This window comes from Heptranchias perlo, chromosome 3, assembly GCF_035084215.1.
Source record: "Heptranchias perlo isolate sHepPer1 chromosome 3, sHepPer1.hap1, whole genome shotgun sequence".
In the NCBI taxonomy this organism is placed as follows: domain Eukaryota; kingdom Metazoa; phylum Chordata; class Chondrichthyes; order Hexanchiformes; family Hexanchidae; genus Heptranchias; species Heptranchias perlo.
In genome coordinates, this window is record NC_090327.1 from 124,204,684 (window position 1) to 124,220,013 (window position 15,330).

Sequence of the window (15,330 nt, forward strand, 5' to 3'; positions counted from 1 at the left end):
TTAATTTAGGGAAGAATTGACCATCCTTAGAGCAGAGAAGGTTAAGGGAAGATTTGTTAAAGGTGTTCAAAATTATAAATGGTTTTGATAGAGTAGATAGGGAGAAACTGTTCCCATGGCTGGAGAGTCAATAGCCAGAGGACACATATTTAAGACAATTGGCAAAAAAGCCGGGGGTAGATGAGAAATATTTTAATGCAGCGATTTGTTATGATCTGGAATGCACTGCCTGACAGGGTGGTGGAAACAGATACAATAGTAACTTTCAAAAAGGAATTGGATCTCTACTTAAAAAGGAAAAATTTGCAGGGCTACGGGGAAAGGGCAGGAGAGTGGGACTAATTGGATAGCTCTTTCAAAGAGCTGGCACAGGCTTAATGGGCCGAATGGCCTCCTTCCATGCTGTATGATTCTATATTTACCCATAGAACCTTTGAGGACTCTTTCATTTTTATGATCTGATATTTTGTGGTAAGTTTTATATTGTGGAATTACTACATACTGTGCTGCTTGCAAGGCACTCCCAGAAGGAGAATTAGAACCATAGAAGTTAACAGCAAAGTCTCACATGTCTGTGTCAGTTCTTTGCTTGAATAATACAAAACTAGTCCCACTGCTCTGCCCACTTCCTTTAAAAGCTTTGCCCACTACTTCTTATGGCAAAACATTCCATAGTCCAACAACCCTCTACATGAAGAAATTTTTCATGTACTCTCTTAGTAGCAATTTTATTTGATGCCCCCTCATTCACTGATTGCCAGACAAAGAAAGTATTCTTTCCCTATTCACTCAATCATACCCCTTCATAATTTTAAAGACAGTGCTTAAATTTGCTTTCGGCCTTCTGTGCTCCATTTGAAATAGTACCAGTATCTCAAGACCCTCCCCATAATTATAGTTTCCCATCCTATTGAATCTACACTGTACACTTAGGCTTTAATGTTCTTTCTGGAATGGGGTGCCCAAAACTGCACACAGTATCCTAACTGTGGCCTAAGCATTGCCTTGTACAAATTTATTATTGTCTCTTTATTGTCCACAGCACAGGAGCACTTGGTTCAAAACACTTGGCAAAGAATTTTGTTTATAAGTAAAGTACTAAAATGTGGTAATTTGTAAGTCGGGTGGAGTTACCCTTCAAAGCTTCACCAATGCCTGTAACATGGCTGGATGTTTAGTGCTATTTGGCTTACCTCAGGGTGTTTTCCTGTTTTAATTACGGTAGTTCTTTATCCTTGTATTTATAGTTCGTGAGCAACAGTGTTCTTTTGGTAACTATTGGTACCTTCTGTTTTATGGGGAATGAGAAAGGCTGAAAGAAAATGTGATTTTTTTTTAAAAATAGACAAAACAGAGGAGAAAAGTTATTTTCCAAAGAAATCAAGTCAAGATGTTGGTGCTGGGGAACAGAAACGTTTTCAGTGTCAGCATCAAGCCCTCCCGTGTCCGATGTAGCAACAATGTACCTCTCAAGAGCAGTGATGTGTCACTTTTGCATTTCTCACACTACTTATCTTGTGGCCTCTGAATGAGTTTGACAATTTAATGTTGAATTAAGGGGACAGTTTTGTAGTTTGGCCTGGTGCCCACTGGGAATTGGATCGAGACTGCCCCCAGTGACATGTTTAACATCCTTCCATCTCCCAGTGATGAACCATGTTATCTGGTGAATCAGCAAGTGTTCTGACATACTGCAGAGCTGCCTTGGTCAGGTCTTGGATAAAACTGAGTCTGACTCAGTTGGTTGTCTCTGTTTCAACGTTCCTTTGCCAGACATGTAATTTTGGCACCGATTTTACTCCAAATAAATTCTACTTACCCCTATCTCACCAAGCAGGCGGATAGTCGGTAATTTTAAATGAAAAGTAGTTACATTTATTAGTACCACTTGATATGAGTGAAAGGAATTTTCTTCATTGCTCTTCAGACCTACTTCTCTACCTAGCTTTTACCATCTGAGAGTTAAGTCACGCGTTTGGATGTTGACTTTCTTGATCCTCCGACTATACTTAGCCTTGAGCTGCTTAAAGCCACTGCCGTCAGTAAATGGCCAGATTCGGTGGAATGCATTTTTTTTTGGTTTGTTGCATAAGTTAGTGTTTTCTTTATGGGGCGTAATTTACAAAATCATGCTTCCGATGGAAGGCTTGCCTGCTACAAGTTCATATTGGGGATTCATGGATAGGTGTCCCACAATCTTTTGGCTATTTTTTTTTTAAAAACACAAATCGGTCTGGAGTTCCCTCTGCATTTGCTCCCTGATATGCGCAAGCAAATTACGTGACTTAAAAGATTGTGGAATTTTGGGCCTAAGTGAGTCACGCTCATGACTGCAATACGCCCCAAGTCTCCATGATCTCTTACGTTTGTCCATCAAACCCTCCATCCAAATGAATCTCCACCCACAAAACTGGCCACGCCCCTGACTCTCAAACGTGGATATCCTCCTATTGTTCTTGTTTGGGTTCGCTCAACATTGCGACCAGATTTTCAGGCACAGCAAGAAAGGAAGTCATTTTTTTTGGTCTTTTAATTGCAATTGAGCGTTTTTTTTTAAAATCATCCTTACTGAGACCTGCACTGTATTATCTGCTTCTTTTAAAGCACTTTTTATGGTGAAGTATAAGTCACATTAAAAATTCTTCCCCAATTGCCGGTTCTTAAACATGCTGCACCTGATGTGCATGAAAGATGGTAAAATGAGTTGAAACTTCCTGAAAAAAGAAATATACTGGTGTGGGTTCGGCGTTTCCTTGGGGCCGATTGTTTACACTGATTTATGCCAAATTGCAGCCATTTTGAGTTTGGGTGTATTCTAATGAGATTGGGAGGACACATGGGCATTTTTTGACATCGACAAAAAGGGAGCAACTTCCGGGTTATGCCCACGGAGGAAACACCAGTTCAGTATTTGACTCATGTGCAGCCACTTGTCTTGAAGTGTGTCTTTAACTTTTGGGCTGTTGGCTAGATTCTGCACATCCTCCAGTAGTTTAGCTGCCAGCACAAAGCCAAAGCTGCTCTAGGGGCTTGTGACAATTACACACATGGGCTGATCCTGGAAAATTGCGAGCATTCAACTTAGTGCACTTTTGGCCAGCTTTGTACAAGCACCTGGCCATTCCAGGCTCCGCTTTATCACAGTTGCAAAATTGGCCCTATAGAGTAAAGTTGCCTCTACTCTATCCCAGGCCAATACCTCTGTGCTCTCAGGTGGATCTCAAGGCATATTTCGACAAAGAGCAGGGGAGTTCTTCCCGGTGTTCAGGCCAATATTAATCCCTCAACCAACATCACTAAAACCGATTATCTGGTCATTATCACATTGATATTTGTGGGAGCTTGCTGTGGGCAAATTGGCCGCTGCATTTCCTACTTTACAACAGTGACTACACTTCAAAACTATTTCATTGGCTGTGAAGCGCTTTGGGACGTCTTGAAGTCATGAAACGTGCTATATAAATTCAAGTTCTTTTTCTTTATATGGTTGAATAGGGTCCCGTGCTAGATGTTTCAGTTGTAAGGAGTCTTACAACACCAGGTTATAGTCCAACAGCTTTATTTGGAATTTCCAAATAAAGCTGTTGGACTATAACCTGGTGTTGTAAGACTCCTTACATTTGTCCACCCCAGTCCATCACCACATCACAGATGTTTCAGTGTGAGACTGGTAGATTAGCACCCAAGGTACTGACTCCTTAAAGGATGGAAATGCATTGAGGGATGTTAATGCACAAGTGGACAGCTTTCTAGAAAAAAAAAGCTGTGAAAACGGACCATTCAGCGAAGCATGAGAAACAGCCACCTCTTCTGTTTTATTTAATTTGTTCAACTCAAATTATTGGATGAACTGAATTTTTTTCAAGCAAAATGCAACTTTGAATTGGAGGAGTAGACTGTTCTATAAAGCTGAGAAGGGCAGTAGCAGCGAACAGCAACAGTTATAGTAACATACTACCCACTGCTACTGGGAGAAAGCAGGACAGACCAGTGAGCTTGGAACATATCAGGTCAGAAGTAAGGATAAAGTTGAAGAGGGTTTCGACAGGGATGAACTCTTAATTTTAAAATTCTCATCCTTGTTTTCAAATCCCTCCATGGCCTCGTCCCTCTCAATATCTGTAACCTCCCCCAGCCCTACAATCCTCCGAGATCGCTGCGCTCCTCCATTTGTGTCCTCTTGCGCATCCCCGATTTCCTTCATCCCACCATTGGCAGCTGCGCTTTCAGCTGTCTAGGCCCCAAACTCTGGAATTCCCTCCCTAAACCTCTCTGCCTCTCTAACTCTCTCTCCTCCTTCAAGACGCTCCTTAAAACCTACCTGTCCTAATATCTCCTTATGTGGCTCGGTGTCAAATTTTGTCTGATAACGCTCCTGTGAAGCTCCTTGGGACCTTTTTACTACTTTAAAGGTGCTATATAAATGCATGTTGTTGTTGTTGTGAAGTTCTACAGTGCAGGCTAACAACGAGAGGGGGAGCACCATGCAAACACCCATTGCAACACATGCAGCTTGCATACACAAACACAACACTTAAACCCCGGGACCCATACAAAAATGTTAGTGAGTCCCAGAGATCAACGGACCCTGGAGCACACACTTGCCTCTGTTTGTATACAAATATAGGAAAAATAAAGGTAGATTGATCCCTGCAAAACAGACCTTTGCCTGCTCATTTTATTATGCTTCCTATAACTTTTGACATTTCTAGTTTAACTAATCCATGAATTTACTAAAAAATTTGCCTTGATAATGTTACACTTCCGGATATCATCTTTTAGTTCTCTAGTTTCAGGTCTGAATAACTTGTACAGAGTGCATTGGCATTTGCATATAAAATCCACCACAGAATGAATGCATGCTCGCGGCCAATCAAGGTCAAAGGAGCTTCAATATCAAATAAAGCCCCCTATTGCACCACTGTGAATTTTTCCTTTTCCGTACCAGCAACGCTTGTGGCTTTTCTGAGTGAGGTCTTCAGTTTAGTGCCGTTGTGCTGAATCGCACATAGTTTTCAGCCTTGCCCACAGGGAACTGGGTTGAGACTGCTTAAACGCATTTCACTTGGGTTCTGTACAGCTGACAGAGAATGAATTGTAACACTGATTTCATGAACGTGTGTCATGGACAAGGAGCCTCGCCCACCAGCCGCACATATCTGGAAATCGCAACCCTGCCAGTAATTTCCACACATCAAAATTAGCGTACATTCAAGAAATTATTTGTTTGGTGTGAAAATGTTTTAAAGTATCACCTATAGAATTTTACTAACCCTAATAATAGAGTCTATAAGCAGAAACTGTTTCCACTGGCAAAAGAATCGGTAACCAGAAGACATAGATTAAAGGCAATTGGCAAAAGAGCCAGAGGTGAGATGAGGAGAAACTTTTTTACGCAGCGATCTGTTATGATCTGAAATGCACAGACTGAAAGTGCGGTGGAAGCAGATTCAATAGTAACGTTCAAAAGGAAATTGAATAAATACTTGCAGGGGAGAAAACTGCAGGGCCAAAGGGAAAGAGCAGGGGAGTGGGACTAATTGTATAGCTCTTTCAAAGAGCCAGCACAGGCACAATGGGGCCGAATGCCCTCCATCTGTGCTGTAAGATTCTATGATAAAACTCTTGCATACCGTGCATATTTCTCCTGTGCATTTAAATGATTTTCAATTTTTCAATTACGTAGTGGTTAAAGATTCTAGAATTAATAAACCAATTGGAAGATTAAGTGCCTATCAGTTGTTTACTGTTGATGTCATTGAGCAATCTGACTTTTTGATCAACGTATATCTGATTAGTGTTTGACTAGATTTTTTTTCCCCTGCAGATTGACTCGAGCATTTTGCAGCAGACGTTGCAACAGAGTAATTTGCTTACTCAACAACTGACCGCTGACCCTAACCTAGCACAGCAAGCTGGGACTCTCCAAACAGCAGATAATACTGTGCCCGCTAATGTGGTCATCCAGCCAATCACCAGCTTGTCAATGCAACCCACAGTGACGTCATCAAATGCCCTGACGATGGGAGGTCTGACTGAACAAGAGACTGTGCTGACGAGCAGTTCTGGTGAGAAATATTCATCACTTCCGGACTTTAACACTTGCATTAAGTTTTTCAGTTCTTATTTTCACCTTTGCCAAAGCTAATCTTGTTAATTTGCCATAGAATCATATAGCGCAGAAGGAGGCCATTCAGCCCATCGTGTCTGTGCTGGCTCTTTGAAAGAGTGTCATTGACCCAGTGGAGTCTAGACAGTCACACTTGAAAACTCTTAAGCAGTTCCACACTTCCTGGTTATCGTATGATATAAAAGAGCATTTTTCTAAATAAGTTTGTTTTGGTATACTTTTAACTGCATACCACTTGATAAGTATATGAAGATTGTGGAGAATCAGTTTTACACTTAAAAGGAGGAAACTATAGCGCATGCATTAGATATGATTTTAGAAAGGACGTCAAGGCCTTGGACAGAATGCAGAGGAGATTTACCAAAATGGTACCAGGGATGAGGGAATTCAGTTATAAGAACATAAGAAATAGGAGCAGGAGTAGGCCAATCGGCCCCTCGAGTCTGCTCCGCCATTCAATAAGATCATGCCTGATCTGATCCTAACCTCAAATCTAAATTCATGTCCAATTTCCTGCCCACTCCCCGTAACCCCTAATTCCCTTTACTTCCAGGAAACTGTCTATTTCTGTTTTAAATTTATTTAATGATGTAGCTTCCACAGCTTCCTGGGGCAGCAAATTCCACAGACCTACTACCCTCTGAGTGAAGAAGTTTCTCCTCATCTCAGTTTTGAAAGTGCAGCCCCTTATTCTAAGATTATGCCCCCTAGTTCTAGTTTCACCCATCCTTGGGAACATCCTTACCGCATCCACCCGATCAAGCCCCTTTACAATCTTATATGTTTCAATAAGATCGCCTCTCATTCTTCTGAACTCCAATGAGTAGAGTCCCAATCTACTCAACCTCTCCTCATATGTCCGCCCCCTCATCCCCGGGATTAACCGAGTGAACCTTCTTTGTACTGCCTCGAGAGCAAGTATATCTTTTCTTAAGTATGGAGACCAAAACTGTATGCAGTATTCCAGGTGCGGTCTCACCAATACCTTATATAACTGCAGCAATACCTCCCTGTTTTTATATTCTATCCCCCTAGCAATAAAAGCCAACATTCCGTTGGCCTTCTTGATCACCTGCTGCACCTGCAAACTAACTTTTTGATTTTCTTGCACTAGGACCCCCAGATCCCTTTGTACTGCAGTACTTTCCAGTTTCTCGCCATTAAGAAAATAACTTGCTCTCTGATTTTTCTTGCCAAAGTGCATAACCTCACATTTTCCAATATTGTATTGCATCTGCCAAATCTCTGCCCACTCACCCAGCCTGTCTATATCCCCTTGTAGGTTTTTTATGTCCTCTTCACTCTCTACTTTCCCTCCCATCTTTGTATCATCTGCAAACTTTGATATGTTACACTCGGTCCCCTCCTCCAAATCGTTAATATAGATTGTAAAGAGTTGGGGACCCAGCACCGACCCCTGCGGAACACCACTGGCTACTGGTTGCCAGTCCGAGAATGAACCATTTATCCCAACTCTCTGCTTCCTGTTAGATAACCAATCCTCCACCCATGCCAGAATATTACCCCCAATCCAGTGATTCTTTATCTCGAGCAATAATCTTTTATGTGGCACCTTGTCGAATGCCTTCTGGAAGTCTAAATACACTACGTCCACTGGTTCCCCTTTATCCACACTGTACATTATGTCCTCAAAGAACTCAAGCAAATTTGTCAGATATGACTTCCCCTTCATAAAGCCATGCTGACTTTGTCCTATTAAATTATGTTTATCCAAATGTTCCGCTACTGTCTCCTTAATAATAGACTCCAAAATTTTACCCACCACAGATGTTAGGCTAACTGGTCTATAATTTCCAGCTTTCTGCCTACTACCCTTTTTAAATAAGGGTGTTACATTAGCAGTTTTCCAATCTGCCGGGACCTTTGCTGAGTCCAGAGAATTTTGGAAAATTATTACCAAAGCATCCACAATCCCTACTGCCACTTCCCTCAAGACCCTAGGATGTAAGCCATCAGGTCCAGGGGATTTATCCGCCTTGAGTCCCATTAATTTACTGAGTACCAATTCCATAGTGATTTTAATCGTATTTAGCTCCTTCCCCCCCCCCTGGAGCCCCCTGTTTGTCCAGTGTTGGGATATTCTTAGTGTCCTCTACTGTAAAGACTGAAACAAAATATTTGTTCAGCATTTTTGCCATCTCCATGTTTCCCACCATTAATTTCCCGGTCTCATCCACTAAGGGACCTACGTTTGCCTTAGCCACCCTTTTTCTTTTTATATACCTATAGAAACTCTTGCTATCTGTTTTTACTGTCCTGATCCTTTGTCCCAATATCATTTCTCTGTATTACAGTGATTCCTTCCTTTATTAACATAGCCACCCCACCTCCCCTTCCTTCCTGCCTGTCCTTCCTGATTGTTAAATACCCTGGCATATTTAATTCCCAGTCGTTGTCACCCTGCAGCCATGTCTCTGTAATGGCCACAAGATCATACCCATACGTAGTTATTTGTGCCGTTAACTCGTCCATTTTGTTACGAATGCTACGTGCATTCAGATAAAGAACTTTCAAATATGTTTTGTGACACATAGTTCCTGCTTTTTCCTTTTTTAGCACTTTACCTTTTACTCCATACCTTCTGTTCCTTCCTGACACGCTTTCCTCTGTCTCCCTGCTCAGGTTCCCAACCCCCTGCCACAGCTTTGATGCTGGGTTAATCGCCTTACGCCTTCTAGTTTTTAATTTATCTGTCGTGCCTAAAGTACACTTTCTTTCCGCTGCTCTACGCTTTTCCCTTTCACTTGTTCTTGAACAACTGTTTGTACTATTTATATTGTAGATTTCCCCTGGGTCTTCCCCTCTCTTGCTGCTCTCAACTTTATTCTCTTCTGTCTCCCCGCTCAGGTTCCCATCCCCCTGCACTCTAGTTTAAACCTTCCCCAACAGCACTAGCAAACACCCCCGCGAGGACATTGGTCCCAGTCCTGCTCGGGTGTAACCCGTCCCGCTTGTACAGGTCCCACCTTCCCCAGAACCAGTCCCAATGTCCCAGGAATCTAAATCCCTCCCTCCTACACCATCCCTGCAGCCACGCATTCATCCTGTCTATTCTCCTGTTCCTATACTCACTAGCACGTGGCACCGGTAGTAATCCTGAGATCACTACCTTTGAAGTCCTGCTTTTTAATTTATCTCCTAACTCCTTAAATTCACCTTGCAGGACCTCATCCCTTTTTTTTACATATGCCGTTGGTACCAATATGGACCACGACTACTGGCTGTTCACCCTCCCCCTCCAGAATGCCCAGCAGCCGCTCAGTGACATCCTTGACCCTAGCACCAGGGGGGCAACATACCATCTTGGAGTCATGTTTGCGGCTGCAGAAACGCCTGTCTGTTCCCCTTACAATTGAATCTCCTATCACTATAGCCCTGCCACTCTACTTCCTCCCCTCCTGTGCAGCAGAGCCACCCGTGGTGCCCCGAACCTGGCTCTTGCTGCTTTCCCCTGATAAGCCATCTCCCCCAACAGTATCTAAAGCAGAATATCTGTTTGAGAGGGAGATGGCCCCAGGAGACTCCTGCTCTACCTGCCTAGTCCTTTTACTCTGCCTGTCGGTCACCCATTTCCTTTCTGCCTGGGTAATCTTTACCAGCGGTGTGACCACCTCACTGAACGTGCTATCCACGATAGTCTCAGCATCGCGGATGCTCCACAGTGAATCCACCCGCAGCTCCAGCTCCGAAAGGCGGTTAGCCAGTAGCTGCAGCTGGACACACTTCCTGCACACATGGTCGCCAGGGACACTGGTAGTGTCCATGACTTCCCACATAGTGCAGGAGGAGCATATCACGGGTGCGAGCTGTGCTGCCATGACTTGCCTTAGACTTTCATACTCTCCTCCCGCTCTAGGTCTCTCCTTTTATACTGTGCTCACCTCTCGGACTCTCCTGCCTCACCTGTGACGTCGCACAGTAGTTGTCTCTTGTTGCAGGTCTGCTGCTGCTTTTATTCCCCAATCTCAGTCTTCTACTCTCAGGTCCACTGCCGCTCTGGGGAAAAAGTTAGGAAAAGCAAGGCATGGCAATGCAGCACCTCCTTTCCCCACTTCACCGAACTCCCACACGTACCAAACTCTCAGTTCACACTGTGTTGTCCGCTTATGTGGAGAGACTAGAAAACATAAGAAATAGGAACAGGAGTAGGCCATACGGTCCCTCGAGACTGCTCCGCCATTCAATAAGATCATGGCTGATCTTCAACCTCAACTCCACTTTCCCACCCGATCCCCATATCCCTTGACTCCCTTAGTGTCCAAAAATCTATCGATCTCAGTTTTTAATATACTCAACGACTGAGCACCCACAGCCCTCTGGGGTAGAGAATTCCAAAGATTCACAACCCTCTGAATGAAGAAATTCCTCATCATTTCAGTCCTAAATGGCTAACCTCTTATCCTGACACTGTGACCCTTAGTTCCAGACTCTCCAGCCAGGGGAAACAGTCTCTCAGTATCTACCCTGTCAAGCCCTCCTAAGAATTTTATACGTTTCAATGAGATCACCTCTCATTCTTCTAAACTCCAGAGAATATAGACCCATTCTACTCAGTCTCTCCTCATAGGACAACCCTCTCGTCTCAGGAATCAATCTAGTGAATCTTCGTTGCACCCCCTCTAAGGCAAGTATATCCTTCCTCGGGTAAGAAGACCAAAACTGTACACAGTACTCCAAGTGTGGCCTTACTAAAGTCCTATATAATTGCAGCAAAACTTCCTTACTCTGATGCTCCAACCCTCTTTTAATAAAGGCCAACATACCATTTACTTTCCTAATTGCTTGCTGTACCTGCATGTTAACTTTCTGTGATTCATGTACAAGGACACCCAAATCCCTCTGAATACCAACATTTACTAGTCTCGCCTTTTCAAAAATAATTCTGCTTTTGAAGCTGGGATTGTTCTCCTTAGAGCAGAGAAGGTTAAGGGGAGAGTTAATATAAGTGTTTAAAATTAAATGGTAGAGTAGATAGGGAGAAACTGATTCCACTGGCAGGGGGGTCGATAACCAGAGAGCACAGATTTAAGATAATCGGCAAAAAAGTCGGGGGAGAAAAGGAGAATTTTTTTTATTCAGCGAGTTGTTTTGATCTGAAATGCACTGCCTCAAAGTGTGGTGGAAGCAGATTCAGTCGTAACTTTCAAAAGGGAATTGGATATGTACTTAAAAAGGAAACATTTGCAGGGCTACAGGGAAAGAGCAGGAGAGCGGGACTAATTGTTAGCTCTTTCAGAGAGCTAGCACAGGCATGATGGGCCGAATGGGGTCCTGTGCTGTATGTTTCTATGATTCTGTGTGTAGACTGTCATGTATACATCTATGTTATGTTTTTAGGTAGAACCAAGACTGCTGGACAAGTTTAGCACTCAGTTCGTAGTGTGATGGATGCCTCTCTCAGGACCTACCAACCAAACATTTAGGAAATCAGTGGTCATTTTAAGCATTTGTATTCCAGATTTAGGATCAAAATTATCATGAGACATTAAAAGTTGAGTTCTTGGACTAAAAAAGTATATATAGCATGACAGACAGGTTTGGGTGTGTAAGAAAGCAGTAGCATATCAAGGAGATTTAGTGATGTCATAAACCATGGGGGTAGTGTGATTTATCAATGACATTTGAACCCAGGGCATGGCATATCCTTGAAACAGTCCAGCCTACGTCATTCTGTATTATTAATACGTAAAGGGATTGATGCTTTCAATTTATACTGATTTCCATTTGAAAGTGGACAGAATTATAAATCCATCTAATGCCCTGAAATCTCATGACTTTTGTGTCTCATCTCAGCTGCACATAGAGATAGCATTTTCTCTTGTTCAGGTGTACTGAAAAAGAAACATTTTCATTCCTAACAAGAAGTGCTATTTTCTAATCAGTAAAACAGATCAATTGAAAAAAAGCGTGTCCTAATGTCGCAGCTTTAACGAAGCAGTATCCACTTTGTTGCATTGCTGAATTTCCAGTATAAATCTGAATTCAGGACATGCCCTGACTCCAGAGGGAAACATTGTGAGACTCCCTTGATAAGGAAATCTCACTGCTTGGGTATAGGGTTGCCAGCTCCAGGATTGTCCTGGAGTCTCCAGGGATTAAAGTTTAATATTCTGTACACTGCTGCGAGCAACGCGGGAGAAAAATCACAGGGATGTTAAAAATAATTGTATTTTTAAAAATTTTATTTGAACATTTTTGTTTATTAGTTGTGAAAATATTGGAAATTGGGGAAAGAAAGGCTGTTTGACTGGGCGGGGAGGTTGGAGGCAGGAAGTCATGTGATGAAACCTCCAGGAATGCGTCCAACCAGAGTTGGCAACCCTACTTGGGCAAACGCCACTTGGAGCACAATTGCATATTTAAAAATTGCTCAAATGGTCCTGTTGACTCACTGGGAAGTTTTTAAAAGTTGCCTGGAATTGATCTAAATGGTTAGAGAATGTGGATGCTTCTGCCCGCACCCAGCTAAGTATTTTAATTTTAACTGCTGGAAGGGGAGTTTGCTCAGAGCTCTGTCTGGCAGGAGAGTTTGCAGTTTGAGCCAGGCAGCAAACAAGGTTCTGCAAGAGTTTGCAGTGTTAAAGTATGATCAGTGTGCAAATGCTTTTTCTCAGCCTCTTGTTACTTTCAAAAAGAAAAATAAATAGCATTTCCTCCCTCCCTCCTTTTGCTCCAAGTTTTCATGTAGATTTAATTTTATAAACTCAAGACTAAAAAAACTATTTCATGAAAATTTAGAAACCAAAAATTAATCTAAACATATCATAGAGTTAGTGAGGGGTGGTTTTCCTTTTAGCTATGGCAAATAACAATGGGTTGGGGATATCAATGGTTAAATTAAGTGATTTTAACTGAAGTGCTTTTATAACTTGTAATTTGACTTCTTATTGCTTGGTTTTACTTCACTGCATGTTAGAATAGTGCATGTTTGTGTGTGTGTATATGTGTCATACGTGTATAAAATAAAGTAATAACATTTAAGCAAAGCAGTCAAGTACTGCTAAAGTAATGTGATCACTACTTTGGTTATAACATAGTGATTTACCAGTTTTTAAATCATGGTGTACAGTTATTTTCCAAATTTCACAAGGACTTTAAACTAGTAAATGGGGGGAGGGTTCAGGTGGAAAAGGTAGTATAAATAATAATTCTAAAACAACCGAAAAGGAAGAGAGTCGAGTGATAGTCAGAAATTATGCTTTAGACACTACAGGTAAAGGGAAAACTTAAAGGTGTAAAGTAATTAAATTGAGAGAGAGAAATAAGAGATGTGAGAGAAAAACATTAGAGCAAAAGGACAGGTTAGGGTGTGCAGCCCAAAGAAGTGTTCTATATACAAAAGCATGGAGTATAAGGAGCAAAGTGAATGAATTGCAGGTACAAATTCAACTTAGAGGGTACGACATGGTAACCATTACTGAGACATGGCTGCAAGACAGTCTGGATTGGGAACTGAATATACCAGATTATAAAGTCTACAGGAAGGATAGGGAAACTGGTAGAGGGGGAAGAGTCACCTTAGTAATTAAGGATGAAATTACTTCAATGATAGAGGATATAATGAGAGTTAAGGAGGCTATGGAGACTTTATGGGTAGAATTAAGAAATAGAAAAGGATTTAAGACTGTAATGGGAGTTGTGTATAAGCAGCTGTGAAGTGGCAGAATGTATAAATGCATGTAGCAAAGGCAGAGTGGTTGTAATGGGGGATTTCATATTGACTGGGATAAGCAGACAAACTCATATCAGAAAGGTAGCGAATTTCTTGTATGTTCAGGACAGCTTTCTGCAACAATATGTCCTAGAACCAACAAGGGGGCAGGCCATATTAGATTTAATAATGAGTAAGGAGCCAGATTTAGTTAACAGCCAAACGGTGCATGAATATTTATCTAATAGCGATCATAATATGATCGAATTCAATGTTGTGTTTGAAAGGGAGAAACCCGTATCAGCTACTAAGATTCTAAATTTAGGTAAGGCCGACTTCAGCAGGATGAGACAGAGTGTCCACAGTAACCTGGGCAAATCTGTTAATGGGTAAAACGACAGAAGACCAGTGGGAGGTGTTCAAAAAAGAATTTAATGTGATACAGAACCAGTTTATACCCCTAAGGAGCAAGAGCTCTACTTGCCAAAAAAAATCAGCCACGGATGATAAAAGAGATAAGGGACAATATAAAACTAAAAGAAAAAGCATACAAAAATGCAAAAAATAGCACAGATCCTGGCAACTGGGAGAGATACAAAGAACAGCAAAAGATGACATAACAGATAGTAAGAGCTGCAAAAAGGGAGTATGAAAAGAAACTTGCAAGGGATATCAAAATCAACACAAAAATTTTTTACAATTATATTAGGAAAAAGAGCGTGATCAAGAGCAATGCGGGCCAGTTAAAAACTGATAATGGTGATATTGTAAATGAAAATAAGGAAATAGACATGTTAAATAATTACTTTGCGTCAGTATTTACAGTAGAGGAAGAGGATAGCATGCCGGACACCCCAAGGAAACTAATTTTGAATCAGGGACGAGGACTCACCATAATTAACGTAAGCAAATTAACAGTAATGAAGAAAATAATGGTACTAAAGAGTGACAAATCCCCAGGACCAGATGGATTCCATCCCAGGGTTTTAAAGGCAGTAGGTGAGAACATTGCAGAAGGCCTAACTATAATCTTCCAAAGTTCTTTCGATTCAAGAACCATTCCTTTAGATTAGAAAATTGCACATCACTCCGCTATTTAAGGAAGGTGAGAGAGGGAAACCAAGGAATTATAGAGCAGTTAGCCTAACATCTGTTGTTGGGAAATTACTAGTCTATAATTAAGGATAGGGTGACTGAACAGCTTGAAAATGTTCTGCTGATCAGAGAGAGCCAACATGGATTTGTAAAGGGTAGGTCTAGCCTGACGAACCTGATTGAATTTTTGAAGAGATGACTAAAGTCGTGGACAGGGGAATGTCTGTGGATGTTGTTCCAGAGGCATTCGATAAAGTCCCTCAAAAGAGACTGTTAGCTAAAGTTGAAGCTCATGGAATTGAGCGCAAATTATTGATCTGGTTAGGAAATTGGCTGAGCAGCAGGAGACAGAGAGTAGGGATAATGGGCAGGTACTCAAATTGGCAGGATGTGACTAGTGGTGTCCCACAGGGATCGGTGTTGGGGCCTCAAC

General features: G+C 41.8%; 1 protein-coding gene across 3 annotated transcripts in view; it reads left to right on the plus strand.

Annotated features, from left to right (window-relative positions):
- The window catches only part of LOC137320208 (zinc finger protein 236-like), a 174,698-nt gene that overhangs the window by 126,544 nt on the left and 32,824 nt on the right, over window positions 1–15,330 (plus strand). For all 3 annotated transcript variants that reach the window (XM_067981938.1, XM_067981940.1, XM_067981939.1), the window contains exon 24: window positions 5,828–6,068. In XM_067981938.1, coding sequence (XP_067838039.1) covers window positions 5,828–6,068 — 241 coding nt within the window. The remainder of the gene's footprint in view (window positions 1–5,827; window positions 6,069–15,330) is intronic.